Here is a 20,344-nt window from a genome sequence, read left to right as displayed (position 1 = left end):
AACAACACACATTCTTAAAGGAGACAGCCGTGTAATCTGAAATTGGGTCTAAAGGGGTCATTACACAACCCAGTAAGCATACATACATTGACTAGACATCTGTGAAGGAACATTTCGTTGTATATTATCATATTTTATATGCGGGTACTATGGAAGCCTGTTTGTGTCACATACTGTAGATCAATGTTATTTTAAATCAGAAATAATGTAATAATATGAAATAAAGAAATATGGTTGAAATAAAGTCACGTAAAAAAATCTTCATCTTTGTGAGATACTAAGCCACACAGTGAGATATAAAGTCACATTTGATATAGTCTCTTTGTAAAATAAAGCCATTTTGTGAGATATCACGTACAAATAGTACAAAATGTCATAATTTTGAGAATTAAAGCTACAATGCAAGAAATACAATAAAGTCTCATTGTGAGATATAAGATATAAAGTGACAACTGCCATAATCTTGCATGTCTAATGTTGTTGCCCTATGATAAAGTAAACAGTAAGCTGATCATTTGTAGTGCAAAGCTCCAGTACAATTAAGACAAATGACAAAAAAGGCCAGTAAAAGACGGCAGGATATTAAAATATTATAAAATCACGACCTGGATATCATTCAAATATTCTCTCAGTGTAATATATGCCCATGCTGATTCCCGCTCTTAGTATCTGTGATTCTATACTGAATATTTGAGCAGTATCTCATCTCATCTTTTCACTCATCCTTCCCTTGCTCTTCACCCATCTCATCCATTTATTCAGAAAAAACCCTCATCACATGGGGTCTCTTAAGCCCCGCACCCGCACACAGGAAGTCCACTCCCCTTGCCAACGTACAGAGTTGCTAAGCGCTCCTTCAGCTCTTCTAGATCTAATGAGGGCTTTTTTTTTTTTTTACAGCTGCCAATGGCCAAACATTTTTTATTTTGCGCCAACAGGAAACACAAACGCCAGATGATAAGGTGGCCCATCCAAACTAAGCCAGTAAGCTGAGTTTCATTTCAAATTACGACCGTCTTATGCCCAACCTGAGGTAAATCCGCCCAGTGATACACCATTTAACTCAAACTCTCATTTCCTCCAGAGATCTATCTGAGATGAGCAGGCAATGTGGCTTAAGGACTCATATCTGCTCAGCTTTCAGCATCTTTGCTGGCCTCGTGAGCTTTTTTTGCGGTCGACCGTCCCGCTCGATGGGCGGCAGGAAGAGATAATGAAAATCAGAGATAAAGACGATAAGGCTGAAATTGCGGCAGTCGTTTTTGAACGGAGAGCTCAATCCAGCGCAGACAAGCAGATTAGGAATGACATTTGTCTGTTTGGATTGATAACTACATCTATTTTACAGAAAGGGGCTGGACAGATTATGTCAACATCCAAAGGCATATCATGTTGGCGGAGAAAAGGATCAACAGAGCGTGTCTATCAAAAAACCCATCCAGAACCAGAATAGAACACGGAATTGAATTGAAGCGATAGCGGTTCGAGAAATTCAGGCGAGTACCTGCGTTTCGCAGGTGTGTACAGTAGAGCGTGACTCATCTCTCAGGGATGCTAAAAATACACAGCCTATGCATTTACTCCGCAGGAATGGGCACGCTGGATCAGACGCTGTGACGGCGGACGGGTTTCATGTCACAACAACATATGTGGCTGCTTTTAGATAGCCACAAGACATAAGTCAATGTGCCCTTCATGCTGACCCCTAGTAGCAGTGCTGTGAGGGTACCAGCGATGCTATCAGACTGTAATACCTTCATGTAGCGTGGAATTTTATTACAAAGAATACTAGTCCAAAAAAAAAACATTAAATATTACCCTGATTTCCCACTAGAATGTGTTGGACATATTTCATACTTAAACATACATATTTCAACTTAATATAATTTGTTACCCCGGCTGCCTTAAAATATTAAGTTTAGTCAACACAAATATCTAAGTTGTTGTTTAACATTTCAAGTTAACTAAACTTATTTGAATTGACTAAACTTAAAATTTGAAGGCAGCCGGGGTAACAAATTATTTTAAGTTGACTCAATTATTTTTTTCATTTACTTGGCTTTTTGGTTCATTCTGTGTTATTGAAAGATATATTCAGGCTCAGATGGCTGCAGACTATGGAAAGCTTGTTGATATGAACATGTAAAGTTGTTTTTTGAGAGTTTGGACAAGTAGGATTTCCAAACCCGGCTTCCCTAAATCTCACTGGTCAATGAAAATCCTGGTAACACTTTTTTATTTTACAGCGTTACACAAGTTACATGTACTTAATATAGTAATAACAATAAATTATGCTTTATTACATGCAGTTGACCCTAAATCAAACTCATCCTAACCATATACTAAGTACATGTTGCTAATTAATATTACTCAGTACTTCAATGTATAATTACACTGTAACAATGACACTGTAAAATAAAGTGTATCCAAAATCCCTTGTGGAAAAAAATATATTTTAAAAGAATATACTTAAGTGTATTCTACTTAAGTAACTTAAAGGAGCTGTCGGAAAACTCCCAGCATATGAACTGCATTTAAACGAAACTGAAATAGAGTTTTAATTTATATCAAATGCAGTTGACTGAATAATATTTCAATTAATATTGTCTTATGGTAAATCGAAATACACTATATTATCATGTCTATTGAAACTATTTTAAAAATATACTTTAATGTTGTTTCTACTGAAACTGTTATCATGTGTTTAAAATAGCTTCTCACATTAATTAAGTATACATTAATTACACATTTGTAATGATAAAGTTGCAATTTGTTACTTTTGAAATGTAATACTAACACATTACAGCTAAAATTTTAAGTACTTTACATGTATGTTAGTCAACACATCAAAATAAGTTCCCTTTTAAACGCTTTAAAACCTCTTTTAAAAATGTGCAAAAACAGTCATAAAAGTGTAGGCTACTCTCTTAAAGGCATAGTTCACATACGCTACGATTACGCTTTGATCTGAACGTAAATAGCACAGCCGCGTACATACGTTGCATACGTTGTTTTCATATGTGATACTCTCTATAGGGTGACGCACAGGAGACAAATTGTTGAATAAAGTGGTTATTTTTGTTTTCTTTGTGCACAAATGGTATTCTTGTAGCTTCATGAAATTACGGTTGAACCACTGATGTCATGTGGATTATTTTAATGATCTCCTTGCTACGTTTCTGAGCCTTGATCGCTTTAGGATCCTTGCTATCTATGGATGATCAGAGAGCTCTCGGAATGCATCAAAAATATCTTAATTTGTGCTCCGAAGATGAACGAAGGTCTTGCGGGTTTGGAAAGACATGAGGGTGAGGAATTAATGACAGAATTTTAATTTTTCAACTTTTTTTTTTTTTCATTTGTTTAAAAAAATAAATAAATACAAGTTTAGCGTACTTATATATATATATATATATATATATATATATACGAAGTACATTACACATGTACTTATTTATTTAAAAGAAATGTCTGAGAATGCTGAGGCAAAGATAAAGTTTCCTCTACTTTAACTATTGCAAATCGTTATGCATTTCCTCTACATTCTTGTAAACAAACTATTCCCATTGAAATTGACCCAGCTGAAAAAAAAAAGTATATATATATTATATTTATGGCAGGTCTAAGTTGGTCGTTTGCTAGTCAAAACAAGTCATTTTCTGGTTCAAGCTGGTCCAATCCATGCATGTCATTAGCTGTAGCTGGTTGACTGGCTGCCAAGTTCTAAAACCCAGCTTGACCACTGATATGAGCAGCTGCTAGCTAGTTTGTTGGTCCAAGATGGCCTACTAAATTATGAATAACCAGCTTGGACCAATTAAATACTAGCTCAGACTGTCTATAAACCAGCTATAGCATGTTCCACAACACAGCTACGGTGTCAGCTTAAGCTGGATATTCCAGCAGGGAATGGATCTGGAGCCTTCTCAGACACAGAGTAAACTCTGGTGTGTGGGCGACCTTAGCTGAACGCTTTGCATCTATTAAAATATTTAAGGCTTCAAAAAAAAAAAAAAAAAAGTATTGCTTGAAATTTAAACCCCAGGAAAAAAAAGTGTTGCTGATCTTGTGACAGCAGAACTGGGGTAAAAATGAAAGGAGCATGCAACATCAATACACAGAGTCCAAAAATGACAACATAACCCCTCTAGCACACTACAGGTAAAAAAAAATTAAAACACAGCGGTACGCTATCGAGCACAGCAACCTCTCCTTTAAAGCCCTATTGAGAGTTGCATACTGTGATCGATGGACAAACAACTAGATGAAATCTGGCAGGCCAATGTAGCCAGATGATGGTGTGTTTCTGATGACCTTAGCCCATGTGCAACTGCTAACACGGGCATCAACAGATGAGGTGACTTTTCCTACTCTTCATCCCGCTCACAGAAAACAATTCGATTCCAGGGGTCCAGCAAGAGTTTTCTCATCTTTCATGAGAGCAAGGGTGAGAAATGAACAACAGATTTATTTCAACAGGCTAAGCTGACCCATGCTTAACTTCAGGATGAAATTGCAGCCTTTCCTTTTTATTTCTACTATAATCTAGTTTTAGATGATACCACTTTTTTTTCTTTTACCACACGATGACAACATTTTTTGTATCAGTCATATCATACATTTATTTTTCTCCTCCCTTATGTCCACTTAGAACATTAGTCATGCTTTAAATTTTTTGCACCAAAATATGTCATTAAAAAGTTTCTCTATGACTATTTTCACCACAGCAGAACACCACAATTGCATGCAATAAATTAATTCATATTTTATCATTCTGTTATTATTATATGTCCTATGTAGGCTCGTGGGATATAATATTTTATATTATATTATATTATATTGTATTAGATTACATTAGATTAGATTACTTTATAGATTGTGTTTTCTTATTTTATACCAAATATTACAGGATAATTTCTGAAACATGCTAACATACAGTACTCAGTAGTGCAATATCAGTCATAAAATACATTTATTTTTTTCTCCATTATCCAAAATATGACTGAAGAACACCATGAGTGCATGCAATAAATGTATGTAATTTCATTGCAAGATATATATATATATATATATATATATATATATATATATATATATATATAGATATAAATAGATAATATAAAATAAATAATAAAAAATTAATAATATATACTGTGTATATATATATATATATATATATATATATATTATAATATCATGTAATAATATATTATTAGAATGATAAAATATTTCACTAAATAAATAATCATATAAATACATTTTATCAGGTTTTATTATTATATTATATTAAATTATTATATTTTCCATCTATTTTATCTATCCAGAACACACTGTTTGTCCTATTTAGGGTCATGGGATATTACATTATTATTATTATTATTATTTATTTTTTTATATTACATTATGTTATGTTATGTTTTCTAATTTCATACCAAATTAGAATGACATTTGTAAACCATGCCAATGCGGACAATGCATATGTTCCTTTTCTTTGATTAGAGACCTAGAATTGGAGCAGAATCTATTTTTTTTCCTTATTTTTTCTCTTTTTTGTTTTCCCTAAATCCCAAATTTCAGAGATTAATTTGATTTTGATTCCTCGATGTGTAAGATATTTCTTATGAATCATACTACATTCTGTACAGCAGGAAATAATAACAAGCAGCAGAAAGTAAAAAAAAACGCTCAGGTGAAAAATAAATGTGCTGAGATGATTGGAGATGAAGGAGTAGCGTATGCACACACACTTGACAAAAATTCCCCCTCACCATATATAATTCTGTTCTCTGCGCTCTGTGCGTTTCCCCTGCTCTGTATTCCCAGGTAATAGGGTCAGAGAATCTCATTGCTGCTGGAGTTGCAGACTTCTATATTATCATTTGGCTGCCAGCACAGCCTCGGAGCACAAATGAAATGATATTTTGTTTCCCAGCATCTGCCACATGGCCCAAAACACTTCCTATGCAATACAAAACCCCTCTCGGCGCAAGGCTGTACACGGCCACGGCCACGTATGACAGGCAATACTCCCACCACAACGCACACACAAACAGACAGCTACTGTGATAAGGTCACGTAATCTGACGAAAGGCTAGCATAACACTAGCTAAGCTACAGGGAGAGTGGAAGATGAACCAAAACACTTAACCCAAACTCAAAATGCTTAAAGGAACAGTTCACCCCATGAGAATCTTGTCGTTTACTCACCGTCATATCATTCCAATCCTTTTCTGCTTCCTTTGCAACAAAAGTACATGGTTATTCATGCTTAGCCGGGTACTTTTAGTAACCAAAATTAAAACATTAAAATAATTTTTGGAAACTGAAATAAAATATCAATATTAGTTTTAAAAATAAACCTTTGAAATCTTGAAGCACTATAATTACTAACTGGAAATAAATTAAAACTAAAAGCAAAATAAAAATAAAATAAAATTTGAAGTAGTATTACAAAAGTACTACAGTAGTATTAGTATTACAAAATAAAATAAAATTACTCAAATTAAATTGAAGCTGAAATAAAAAGTGAATTCAATATACAAGTATTAATACAAAAAATAAAAATAAAAAAATCTATAATATATAAATAACACTAAAATAACGCTGCTCACAAGTTCCAAAAATGACAAAAAATTAAAGTACCATAAAAGTACTCACATGTACTCACTGGACCGGAAGAGACAAGATTGAACCCTCTGGGGTCTGAGGGTGTTTTGGGGGCCTGGAGAAGTTTTGACATGCCCTGACATTTGTGCTGTTAAAGTTATTCTTTGGGGGAGTAATTTCTTCAAGTAAAGTGTCTACAGAAATGCAGATATTCTTAAGCAAAACATGATTAGCAAATGCTAACCAAGTATCTGCACGTCCAGACAAGAATGGTGAAACGTGCCTCTGACTACATGAGAAGAGCGGAGGAGAAAGTGTGTAGACAGTGTGTGAAAGAGTGCTTGTGGCATGGACCAAGCCAGCGTGACCACTAAAAGCCCAGGATCGGGAGAACTGTCGCTATCAGTTTCTGTTAATTTACGCTAATAGGCCCTGCAGTCATCCGCTAGCCGGAACTTTGGCCGTGTATAATGGTAATTAGATTTTCTTTTTGGAACGTTCGCCGAACGCTTGTCAACATCTTGTCACATCCTTGAAAATCCTCATAGTGACACAGCCTAAAAGCCATTTTTTGGCTGGACACCAAAGCACAGCTAGGCACCAAGCATCTGGCAAATAAAATAACACAAACTAAAACTAAAGAAGAAACAAAAGCGGCGTTCAGGAAGAAATGTCCGACAGAAAACCCTTGTTATTCTGCTGGCCTGATCCGATCCGACAAACATGAAAAATTCTCCTTGCTTTTGCTAGCGGCTAGTTTTATTTAGCAATTAGTCATTCCCTGATCACAATCCAGAGCCTATCAATGATTAACAAAATGTCGAAGCATAATGGATGGATTTGCCTCGGGGGTCAGAACTTTAAATAATTCAAACCGTTGTTCCAGGGTAAATACAGAAGCATTACTTATGTATTTATTCATAAAATACAGAAACAAATGCTAATCAAGTGGTCTCATTCTAAAAAGACAGCATCTGTATTTTCTTTAACAAGAGTTGATCTGCAGCCTCTTATGAGCAATACTCAAGGAAATGAGATCTGGTACATCGATTCTGCACCAGGTTGCCTTTGACTCTGAAACAAATACATGCTATATATATATTTTTTTTTTTTTTTTTTTTTTTTTTTTCTGGAAGTCAGTGGCTACTGTTTGCAACTGTTTGGTTAGCAACATTCTTCAAAATATCTTCTTTTGTGTTCAACAGAAGAAGAAATTCACACAGGTTTGAAACAACCTGATGGTGATTAAATGATGACAGAATTAAAATTCTTGAGTGAACTATCCTTTTGTTCCAATCATTATATTAGTACCCTGCTCTCTAGATATTGCTTATCAGACATTAAAAACCCAGTTGAGCACTATTAAGAACACATGCAAACGACAGCACTGATTGTTTAAGGCCTTGGTGAGACCTTGAGTCACTGATGGTGATTTAAGACACTTGTTCCGCGTTGTGTCATCTGCCCTAAATGTTGGGGTGTGGGATATTTCAAAGCAAAATGTGTGTGTGGATGTGTGTTAAGGTGGTTATCATCTTTTTTATTCTCCTCTCCTATACTGACTGTCTCCTCATCTCCTCTGTCACGCCTGGCCACTCTCCATTCCATTTCCCCAATGGCTCATCCATCGCCCCCTCCGGTGAGTGGTGAGCGAAGCCCGGGGTGATTAACGCAAGAAAGATGGCAGGACTCGCAGCGTAAATCCAAAGAGGTTTCAGGAGGAACACCGCCGCTTGTCTCCACATGAGGAATGGAGAACCGACCGGGCCAAAACCCTTCCTGGAAGCATGCTATCCCGCCCCGCACTCTTCGTGGCATTTGAAAACTGAAGGACAGGCGGTATACAGAGAAAGAATTTCATGAAAAAGTATGGAAAATTCACAGCACTCCCAAGGGCATGAGAGTAGAAGCCCATCTGTCGGACATCTGGTCGGAGGAGCCCTTGTGAAAACGAAGTGCACTAAATTGCATTCAATATGCACTTGTAGTGTACTTCAAACCTTAAAAGTATTTTAATAAGCTGAACTTGCAGACAATATAGTATCAATGAAATAAAGGTGTATTTTAAGTGTGTATAGAGAGAGTTCACTTTAATGACTATTGAGTATGCTTTTAAAAAGTGTACTTTGTAATAATGTCAAATTAAAAGTTGTACTTTAAAATATGTTTTAAATCTTCACAGCACAAAAAAGGTCATTAAAACAATGAAGTACACTTAATATGTGTTGAATAACATAGTGCTGTCAAATCGATTAATTGCGATTAATTGCAACCAAAATAAAAGTGTTTAAATGATATGTGTGTGTGTGTGTGTACTGTGTATATTTACACAAACATGTATTTAAGAAATAAATGTAATATATATTTATATATAATATAAATCATATATAAATCGTTTTGACAGCATTAACTAAAGCACAAGTAAAGTACTTGAATACAATTTTGACTGTAGAATGTTGTTAACCAAACAATAACTGGTGGCAATTGACTTCTATAAAAAATAAAATAAATACATACTATGGATACCGTCAACTATTTGGTTATCAACATTCTTCAAAATACCTTCTTTTGTATTCAGCAGAGGAAAGAAACCCATACAAGTTTGGAACAACATAAGGTGAGTAAATGACAGAATTTGTATTTTTGGAAGAACTGAATATTCTTTTAAAGTATGATATTTCTGTAACAACTATTCTTTTTAAAAGTCTGCTAAAATATACCTCGTTATCACAATGGAGTGAAAGACCTTCAACATACTGGTCAGAAAATCTTGGAGCTAAAGGTACAGTTCCCCCAAAACAAAAAATGTCATCTTTTTTTTTTTCTGCTGTAGAACACAAAAGGGGAAATTCTGAAGATTGTTTTCCATGGAATTATGATCAATGAGCACTAAAGCTTTCAAGCTTCACAAAGACGCAAAGCACAGCGGAAGCATCTTAAAAGCAGTCTATAAGTCTTGCACACTATATTCCAAGCCTTCTGCAGTCATACAACGGCTTTGAGTGATGCGCAGATTGAAATTGAAATCAAATAGACCACTGTAATGATATTTTTATGGTGCTTTTGAGTTCTTTTTGAGGCTTAAAAGCTTCAGTCCCTGTTCATTTTAACCGCATGGAAAAGAGCAGGGAAAACAAATGTGTTATTTTGTGCTGTGCTCAAGAAAGAGAGCCATATGAGTTTGTAATGATTTAAGAGAGTGTCAACTGATGGAATTTACATTTTTGAGTGGACATACAAGCATCAGTGCACCATCATCTGCTGCGACCCAGTGCAGGAGAAGGTTACAAGATGTTAAAGACAGCCAATCCAATCAGTAGTCATGCTGCTAACCCATCAACACTAGTCAAGGTAGAGTGAACCATCAAAGACACAGCCCAGCCAGAAAAGGCAATCACAGCTGTCAAGCGGCAAAGATTTGAAAAAGTGTTTCTACTTTTGGGTTTGATTTCATGCTTGTACATTGAACTGCCACTCGGCTGCTGTTGGAGCTTAACGTCAGGCACATTTACAGCTCTTTGCCATGCTGATTGTTTTTAATACCACCACACAGAAAAAGAAAAATGTAAGGAAAGAAAAGTGGAAGACAGGGAAGACACTGCCTTTAAGTGAGATGTCAAAAAGAGTTTTCAGAGGTGGAAAATTACAATTCTTTTTTCTCATCTGCACTGCAAGTTCACCAAAGCTATCATCATATGATCAGGGTGATTACACTACTTAGTAGCATATTAAAATGAAGCAGAAAGCCTTCAGAATCATCTCCAAAAGAGACGAATGTGTACTCTATTCATTGCCTGATTAGAAATGATAAAAAATTGCTTCACGTGTATCTATTCTTAATCATGGAAATGTTAATGTCTTTTAAGTCACTTATGATATTATATTACCAAAGCTAAAAAGTGTACAACTAACCATTTCCCTTTTCTCATGTTTTTAGTTAGCCTTTGGATAACAGATTAGCCTACTAGCTTAGCAGTAGGCTAATCGCTGTTGTTAGCAGTGGTGCTAACAGTGGTGCTAATTCATTAAGAATAGTGGTTTCATTTTTTGCTAGAACAAGATTACATGCAACATTTTTGACGCTGGTGTACACATAAACTCAATGATAGGCAAAGAGACTTTCACAAAATGACTGATATTAAATGATCACTGACTTTAAACTATGTTTGCAATGTAAGTCTCTTCTTAGCCAACTTGATAATCTTGAAATAGCTCAATTCTAAAGCTCTGTTTATTAATTGGCTTGATACATTGTGTAGTGTAGAGCTAAGCTGTACAGATACTGACTTTGAAGACCAGAATTCAGCTACTTCACAATGGCTGCAAATAATTACCCAGCGAGACTGCAGAGGAGTAGCTGTCTACTATATAAAAATAGAAAAAGGTTGATAAAGGTGATTGGTATTTTGTGTTTTTTGATGCACAAAATGCAACATTAGCATGCTAGTATAATTTCAGCAAAGACCACATGCTTTGAAGATCCTCACTATTTCAGAGATCCTCTGATTCAGTATCAGGGTGCAGAAACCTGAAGATAAGTAACGTCAGGTTATTCCGAGAGAGTTTACAGGATCAGAACGGTCATATGGGAACATGCGTATGTACTGTATAATGTGCTCATCTAATTCACTATACGCACAGCAAGTGACTGTTACGAGTGTAATAAATCAGAACGGACAGACACTGATCACAAGCCATTTTCAGAGCACACTCAATACAGGTCTGACTGATGAAAGCACAGATATCTGGAGTGGCGGAAAGACAGCGGGAGTCTCGGCAATTTGAGAAGAGAAGGGAAAAAAAAGAGAAAGCATTGTACTTTAAACAGCTTCCCTAGAAGTAAGACAAATTGGGCAGTGTGGTGCAGTCTGCAGGCTGCGTCTCGACCCGCTCTCTCTCTCGATGGAAGAGGCCAGCATCCTCCCAAGCATTAAAGTGGAAAAACCAACTACACTGCAAAAATTTAATGAGAAGATTTGGAACTCCGGCCTAACACTGGCTCACTGACACAACGCTCCTTGGCATGTGATTATTTTCCCCTTCTCTTCTTTTCTTTCCTCTTTTCGCTATGGAAGCAGATGAAATATCAAGGGGCTGTAACCGGCCTGGCCCTCTCAGTCATGGCCTAATGCAACACTAATGCGTTGTGTCTGTGAAAATGGGCATTCTGAATACGTGACCGTGCTTCTCAGAAACGCCACGGCATTGCCTCATTTATACAGTCACTGACAGACCACACACAGCCATGCACAAACAAATAATTTGGTGCCGCAATTTCCGAGGCTGATGTGATATATGGAGGGTGTCTAATAGTTAGCATTACTCCTTTTCAGCCTGTTTTTCCTGTTATTTTTTATCTAAAGGGGACAAATAGTGTGGGGAGAATTAGAAATACCAAAGGGAATGAACTGGCCAACAAAACCATTAGGCTACAATTCCCTGACTGACAAACACCCATCACATGGACAACATCACCCTAAAGGCTGTATCATTACAACCACAGCTCCCAACCTCCAAATTAAGGTTATTTCTCTGTTGCAAGCAGGCCTGTTCATGACAGCCAGACCATCAAGGGCTCTGGGACGAGATTGGCCTTTTACTGATCCGGACTGGATTACGAAGTCTAAATCCCAGCCATTACCTTTCAAGAATGAATCAAAAAAACTGGCATCAGATTACGAGGGAAGGTTTCTCCTTACAGGCCATTGAGAAGCAGGTAAAATGGAAAGTGGATTTCATAAAAGCAATTTTAAAGGGATAGTTCCAAAAATGAAAAAAAGACTCACCTTCATGTTCTTCCAAACCTGCATAACTATTACTTTGTTTTTTATTTCTATACAATGAAAGTCAATGTGGTCCAAAAGAATCTTGAATTTCATTGTAGAGACAAATCAGTTTTTTTTTGTTTTTTTTGACAGTCATACAGATTTGGAACCACATGAGTATATAAATGATGACCGTGTTCATTATTTTCTTTTCATATTTGATTTCCAATTGTATTGAAAGGAAAAAAGGCTTCATAGCTTCCTAAAGAGTGACTGAAAGGAAAAATTTATTTAAGGAGTATTGTGTGGGCTGGTGCTATAGTAATAAATGAAGTTTAGCACTTAGCGCTAGCGCTTTATATGCCACAAAAGCCTTGATCGATCGCCTTGACAAACAGCAGAATTAATGCTGCGGATAATCTACAGTAAAAGTCTGCACTGCGTAAAGTTAGCATGCATCTTTTAAACTGGAAACTGACGCAAAATACTCCCCTTAGTGTCCAAAACGTGAAAGGCTAAGTGTAAACGAATGCTGTTATGTTGTTGCGTCTCAGCTGCATTACAACATCTATCTGACTGTTAATATCGCAACACTCACTGCGGCTCATCAAATTGTAATTCATTACTCTCTCATTAATCCATCCATCAGTAGCTCGATACAAAGAAACATTAACACGCTCCATTGTTTGGTTTCAGATCGCATTAATTTAATATCATCTTTGCCTTTTTAGATACGTATTGGTCTTTATGGGATAGCCAGGGGTCTTCGTTGAGAGGAGGAAGAACTGGCATTTAAATTGGAGAGGCCCAGCAGCCGTTATACGTTATTAATGGAGACTTTTACGTTTGTTACTCCATACTCTGCTAATTATGACCTTAGAGAGGGGGACGGGGGTAAGCAGGAGAACGAGGCGCTGGAGGGGGGCCGGGTTATGTGCAAGGAGAATTAGCGCTTAAGCCTCCCAGAGGCTCAAAGGTTTCTTTCGTCTCCTGGCAAACTGTTCCAACCCCCGTTCCTGTGCCAAATGAAAATCTTTTCAGAACCTCCAGTCTGGGTGAGGGAGAGAGTCAAAAATAGAGAAAGAGCGAGAAATAAAAGAGTGGCAAGAGCAAACATGAAGAACATTTGAGAGACAGTGGAGCCAAAGTACACAGCTTTGGTCTCCTGCCTACAACCACTACAACTTTTGAGGCAAATCGTTATCGCTAGCAAACTTGTATCAGGCTAACATTTCAAAATGTGCTGCACAACAAGAGCGGAGAGCTGTTGCTGTGCATCACGGTGATGCTGTAACAATCAATGCAGCAGAATCCGGCTTTCCAAAGACCATTTAGCAAAGCGGCACATAAACAAACAAACAAATAAACTAAATGAACTTGGACCAAACCAATGCAGCCGACACGTCTCTACAAAGCCAATATTTATCAAACTGTACAGGACTAGGAGCCAAACAACAAAACAATGTTATCACAATTAATATTTTGGCCAGATTTACAGCACCACCCTCATTTTCTTTGTTGCAGTCTGTACTGTGCTGTAATCAATTGAAAAACTTGTATGACTTTGTAATGTGTGAGGCAAAACTCAATTAAATTACACAAGCACTCAAACACTAAAAAACTATGCTCACCAGTGTTATTTTAGTATCACTGAAATACTTTTCTCATTTTGAATCAGTTTTTATTTTATGTTTTCATTTCAAAGTTTTAGTAATTTGTCATTTTAGTAGTATATATACAGTATAGTCTACGTAGTTATTATTACTATTATTATTATTATTATTATTACAGTTATTTTAACACATTCATTTACACTAAATTAAAAGAAATGTCTTGCAACTAGCTGAAATGATCTTTCATTTTTAATATTTTGTTTTATTGCAGTTAAAAAAAAATTTCGAGTGAGAATTATTATTATTATTTTTTGGCTTCAGTTTTTGTTTTAGGGTATGTTTACACAACAACAATGATCCCTGTTCACACAGATCAGCGAAAACTACTAAACATGCAACTTTAAAACCCAAGTTTTCTGGCCCCCAAAACTCTGTTGTCGTGTAAATGGACAAAATTCATAAAACACTTTCCGTATTTAGTTGAAAAGGGTGTCATATAAATGCCCCCTTAGTTAACTATAATAACCCTGATGCTCAAGGTCTTCTTTCAAGAATGTAATACAAAGATCCCTATGCATCCGACATACTGGGTTGTGCATTGTTACCACAGAAGCTCTGTGGCCAGTTGAATTATGATTGTTTATTTCACTGTTAAATTGACATCACTTGCAGAGGTTATAATACATAACATAGATGCAGGGTACAATTTCATTAAAAGGACCAAACGTTTGGATATACTACTGTAGGTAAAGTATAACATTTAACTTTTTGTCTCCATAGTAATAACATTAACACCAGTCATATAATTCTATATTTTTGGATAAAGTATAAGGACACGTCCATTTCCAAGTAGAAAGTGTTATTCTTTGCATGCTGGGTTCATTAGCTGCATTTATTTTTGTCTTTAATACAGGATCTACCAGCCTGCTTCATGAATGTCCACTTCATTTGGTGGTTGGCGCATACTGTGAGCTGTGGTTGCCAGTGGAGATGAGGAGAAAATGTACCAGCATGAGAACAGAACAGACATATACGCTCTTTCACACACACACACACACACACACACACACACACACACAGACACGTCTGCCTTCACCAAGACTATTAAGGTAAACTGGGGATGAGTCCTTTACTCAAGAACCCTAATACTCCTTGAGATCCATTCATGACATCTAACACAACAACAACAACAAAGATGTAGAAAGAAACGGTGTGAGATAAATGTAAAATAAAAAACAGCTGTTTACTTTATTATTTAAACTGAACAATTCAAACTACAAATGAAATGCAAGAAGTCAAGACTGAACACCTGTTATATAAATCAAACCATCCACAATATTCACAGCTACAATATTACTTTAAAATGTCATTTTTTCCTGTGACGAGAAGCTGAATTTTCCACATCCATTTTTATAGAATCATGTCTTCAGAAATCATTCTAATATAAAAAAATAAAAAAACTACTATCCATATTAATATTAAAAAAATGCCAAATATTTAATTAAATATTTCAATGATTATTTAAATACATTGATATTATTAAATAAATTAGCCAGTTGCAATTGAAATTGGAAATATATTTGGGTATCATTCCGACTGCATATTTGCACAGAAATCAAACCACTGAGAAAGGTGGTACAGTAGATAGCATCCAAATTGTGTCAGTTCTCTTTTTTTTCTCCATGTTGCTGGTTCTAATCACACACAGCTTTTAGTCCAGATACCAATACAGCGCACACTGAGCACACGCGCTAACAAACTCTGGCAGTGCGACCCCACGGCAGCCTGACATCACCCCACACGTTTACCCGTCCGCACGGCCCTATCTTTTAATCAATCTATTAGAGGAGCCAGGCAACGATGACAGGCTTCGTGACTGATAAAGTGACCTGGCAAATATTACAGCAGTTTTGGTCACCCATCTGGACAGATAACGGCCCGAGTGGAGAGAGATGATGATGATGATAATGTCGTTACAGGGGCCGCTAGTGCATCCAGTCCGGCCCAAATGTCAGCTCCAGCTATCTCACTCCTGAGACTCTACCCCCCCATCTTAAGTGCCCGTCATTTCCGAACAGACATTTAGCAAATTATCCTTTTCTATTAGACACAGAAATGGCTCCTCGCCCACATAAAAGGAAATCGGAAAGGCAGGAAGTCTGATGCCTCTTAAGAGATTTGAATTATCATTGTGCTCATCATGCTATTCGTCATGCGACAGAAATAACCGTCTTTTCCTTGATATCGCCGGCGGTTTCTACACCATTTAGGTGAACCCTTGGAATTCTGCATGGTAGGTCAGAAACAGAGTGGCCAAAAAAAGATCATTTCTATTGCTTCCCTTCTTTGATTTACACGCCACAGACTCAGGAACGGCATTTTTTTAGCTACTGCAACCATGTATCACTAGTTCAGCTTGATGGCTTTAAATTACCAGGTGGAAACCGCTCTAGAATTTGCTCTTCCGTACTAGTCATGCATCGCTCCAACGGCTACATCAACCGGACTGTAGAGAGATGAGCATTGCCTGGGGCTAACAGATGCCCCGCCGAGAGATCCTTCCCTCCCTCTCGCTTCCTCTCCTGCACCGTCAGCAAACTGGCCATTACTGGAGACTCAAGTGTGCAGACACTTGTTTCCCACCGGCATGACAGAAATAAATAAAGTTGCACTGTTCTCCTTTTTCCAGCACGTATGTCACTGTTGCGGCGGCGGCGGATACAGAGCTCGCTTGTCTTTCCGCAGCAGTGGTTCTGCTAAGAACAGGTCTATCAGACACAGACAAGTGAACAAATGTCACTGAGCTTTAAAAGACCCGTGTCTGGGAAAAAAATCAGAGAGGGCAGGAGGAATGACAGGAAGCAAACGGAACGCATTAAAGTTGTCTTTTGTTCTACGGTAGCTTAATTTCTCCCCCACTTTCGACACTAGAATTGGAGAAATCGACGGAGACAGTACGATGGACGGAAACATATACTGCGACAGACACGAGAGAGAGAGGCGCAAACAGAAAAACAGACAGAAGAGATTGTCAATAATGTCCACAACCTTGAGTCAGGCATTTGCCCTTTGGTGACAATGTGTTATTCATGGAACATTCATCATGGGCCTGATGAAATCTCTCGGCTGTTTGAGATGCAGAAACTTAGACACTTTATCTCGCTGTCAGTGCTCAAGTGCTTGCCCCAATGTCCACCGAGTCCCTGAGCGCCCTGCTCTTGTAGCTTTGGATCACACAGAATGCGAGATGAAAACTAGTGGCAAAAGGAAACAATAGAAAAACCAGAGGACATTCTGACTGGTCCAGTATCTGAAGTGAATTTTCTGAGAAACCATAAAGTCTTGTGTAGAACGCGGCGTTAATTAGTTTATTCCTGCAACAGTGATTGACTGCGAACAAAATTAATTTTTATTACATGTGCAAAGCGATCACCATTTACTAAGGCAAAACCATCAAGCTGCCCAGAAGTAGGTCAGCTATAGCAGAAATTTATGTTTTGAGAAAGATGAGAGATAAATACAATAAGTTCTGGTATTTTAATGAGATTCCGAACACATGGCAGCTTTGCATGCACACATGCACTTTTAAAAAATGCAATACATAGCGCAGATGCAATCTGCAAACCATGTTATCTTTCATTTGTATGGAGCGGTAAATCTCTTAACCTTTTCTTGTTCATGAATATGACCACAAACAGTCCCTGCACTGGTTATGCTTCCATAAGGTCTAATTCGAAAACCTGAGAATGTCATACTCTCTGGAATTATACATTAGACTTGACGCCTCCAGCGTTACATAAAATCTCATGCAAATATGCAGAGCTTATCAGTCTCCTCATGGTTGAAATAGCTTGTACATCTCAGACTATATTACTTTTCTGGCTGCTGTCTATATCACAGCAAACCTGAAGAGCCTGAGAGATCCTCACCTATCACTCAAACACGCTCAAAGTCATCCTAAACCAGATGCTATTAAATACATGTGCCATATGAGGCAATTTGAAAACCCGGACGAGCCCCCAAAAATATGATTCTTATTGTTTTCCGAAAAACAGTGTTAGTCTGCTGCGAGTTATTGTGGGAATTCATATTCAAGGCTTCATCCTTACTCCCCTGATCCTACTGAACATCAAATTTGAATCATCAATAAATAACCAAATTAATGCCAATTAACGGCAATTTTTCTTAACTGACCCCAAAACTATGCTGCTCCTTAGCTCTACTGAGCGCCATATGTAGAACGACCAAAAATAAGACAGGTTATTTTTGTCCATTAACTGATATACCCAAATATGGTTTTATTTATGACTTTTGACACAATAATAATAATAAATCATGAGCCTACAATAAAAACAGTATACATTATAAATATTAATAACAAAACACTTGTGGTTATTATAATTATTAATATTTGATTATACATTATATAATATTAACAATAAATGTAATGGAAGCATTTTTGGACTATTTGTAACTATCAAGTTTGAAATGCTACACATTTCTCAGTTAAAAATGAATGGATGTAAAAAAAAAAAGTTATAAGGAATTATGCAAACAATAATTTTAAAAGTAAGTATTTTACTTGTAAACGGTGTAGTTTCTTGAACACTCTGTAGTGTATTGGCATGCTTGGATGTTGTTCTTAAGAGACCCATCCAATGGTGCCACCGATTTTAAAGACCCGATAACAAATGTGAATCTGTAAAAATATTGGCCAAGCCAATAATCGATATATCTGTAAAATAAAATATACACATATATCTTAAAAAATCCTAGACTGCCATTCCCAAGAAAAAGTGCCTAAATCGCGTTAGGTAAGGAATAAGTAAGGAATGAAATGCTGCTAAGTTATACTTAAACTAACGATGACTTAACTATATTGTGCATTAGAATTATTCAAACTGCTCAAATCAGTGCCGTCTGCTGAAAGACATCGTCCAATGCCTTTCCAATAACGGATTTCAGTGTCTTGTTTGGAAATAACGGGTCTGCGCGCGTATAACCAACAGCAGAGGGTCATCTGTAGAGATTGGAATATTAACAGACATCATTATGAACGTTACAGTTCTGTGTTAGATCGTCCCTATTCCACGTTTTACAACTGGAAAAAATATCTCCAATATAAAAAACCTCGCGTGGTTTTAACTGTGAACATGGGTTGCTTCCACATTACGCAGCCAATGTAATAGGTCGTAATGCTTGATGGAGCGATTTGAAACATCATTTTTATCCACCTCAAATCCAACTTACCGGGATGACAGTGTGCCCAGCGGAGCACGAGCGAGGAGAAAAGCAGAGGCGGAATCCACCAGCAGCAGCAGCGCGGTCGCAGTAGCCTCCGCATGTCACACTGTATACATGGAGATCTGGAATAAGGCAACTGTTGACAGAGTTATCCTCCTGGTGAATAATAATACTACTACTAATAATAAACCTCCCAAAAGCAAGCAATGCAAACGCACTGGGCGCGCTTTAATGTATTTCTGCCGCCTCCTTTATGAAGTCCTTTGGAGAGATTTTTTTTTTCTTTTGAAGTTCGACCGAGCCAAAGGAAACAGTTTTTTTTTCTTTTCTCTTTCTCTCTCTTTCAGATGGCTGAGCTTGTAGTCCAGACGAGAAACACATCAAGGGGACAGTGGATTAAGAGAGAGATGTTAGAGAAGCAGTAGTCCATGCATCAGGCTGAAAACAGAGACAAGAGTTGGAGCGGCTCTGGAAGCTTTCCACTCCGCCATCCAGGAAGTAGCGCATGAGCTGAAGTCTGGCAGAGACTTTAAAACAGGCTTGGAAGAGAGAGAGAGAGAGAGAGAGAGAGAGAGAGAGAGAGAGAGAGAGAGAGAGAGAGATCCGCCGGATCCCAAGTAGGGCTTGCTGAATCCTGCGGTGGACATCCAACCCCGCCCACATCCAAGTGCGACATCATATTGGTAGGTTTAGGGGTGGAGATGGTCCTAGCGCCGAGCGCGTATCGGAGCTGCTGCCGCTGCTGTCAGTGTGTGATGGACGCACAAAGGGATAAAACCAAACACTTCAGATAACATCAGTAATAAAATCACTGCATGCAAGCTCTGTGTCTGGAATTATCAATGGGATCTTCTACATGGAGAAGAGTGTATGATTCAAAATGCATATGGTTACACTTTTTTTTCGATAGTCCACTTTAGACATTCTACTAATTACAAGTAACTTTGTAATTGCATGTCAACTACATATTAACTAATTCTCATTCATTTGCAAATACATGTCTACTAACTCTCAGTAGGGTAGGTTTAGGGTTAGTAGAATAAGTTGATACTTGCAAAGTTTCTCATAGTCAGTATGTTGTGGACCCATCAAAATAAAGTGTTATTAAGCAGAAAG

The 20,344-nt window shown here is 37.3% G+C and overlaps 1 protein-coding gene across 2 annotated transcripts in view; it reads right to left on the bottom strand.

The window, feature by feature from the left end:
• LOC306857254 (receptor-type tyrosine-protein phosphatase gamma-like) overlaps positions 1-19,775 on the bottom strand; it is a 232,741-nt gene extending 212,966 nt beyond the window's left edge. The window contains exon 1 of one of the 2 annotated variants that reach the window (XM_079397099.1): positions 19,235-19,775. In XM_079397099.1, the coding sequence (XP_079253225.1) occupies positions 19,235-19,328 (94 nt within the window). In that variant the 5' untranslated portion in view covers positions 19,329-19,775. The remainder of the gene's footprint in view (positions 1-19,234) is intronic. The other variant, XM_079397100.1, reaches the window with a different exon arrangement.
• Positions 19,776-20,344: the final 569 nt, after the last annotated feature.

Source organism: Barbus barbus (assembly GCF_936440315.1).
Source record: "Barbus barbus genome assembly, chromosome: 37".
Taxonomy (NCBI): Eukaryota; Metazoa; Chordata; class Actinopteri; order Cypriniformes; family Cyprinidae; genus Barbus; species Barbus barbus.
This window is presented reverse-complemented; position numbering and strand designations above follow the sequence as displayed.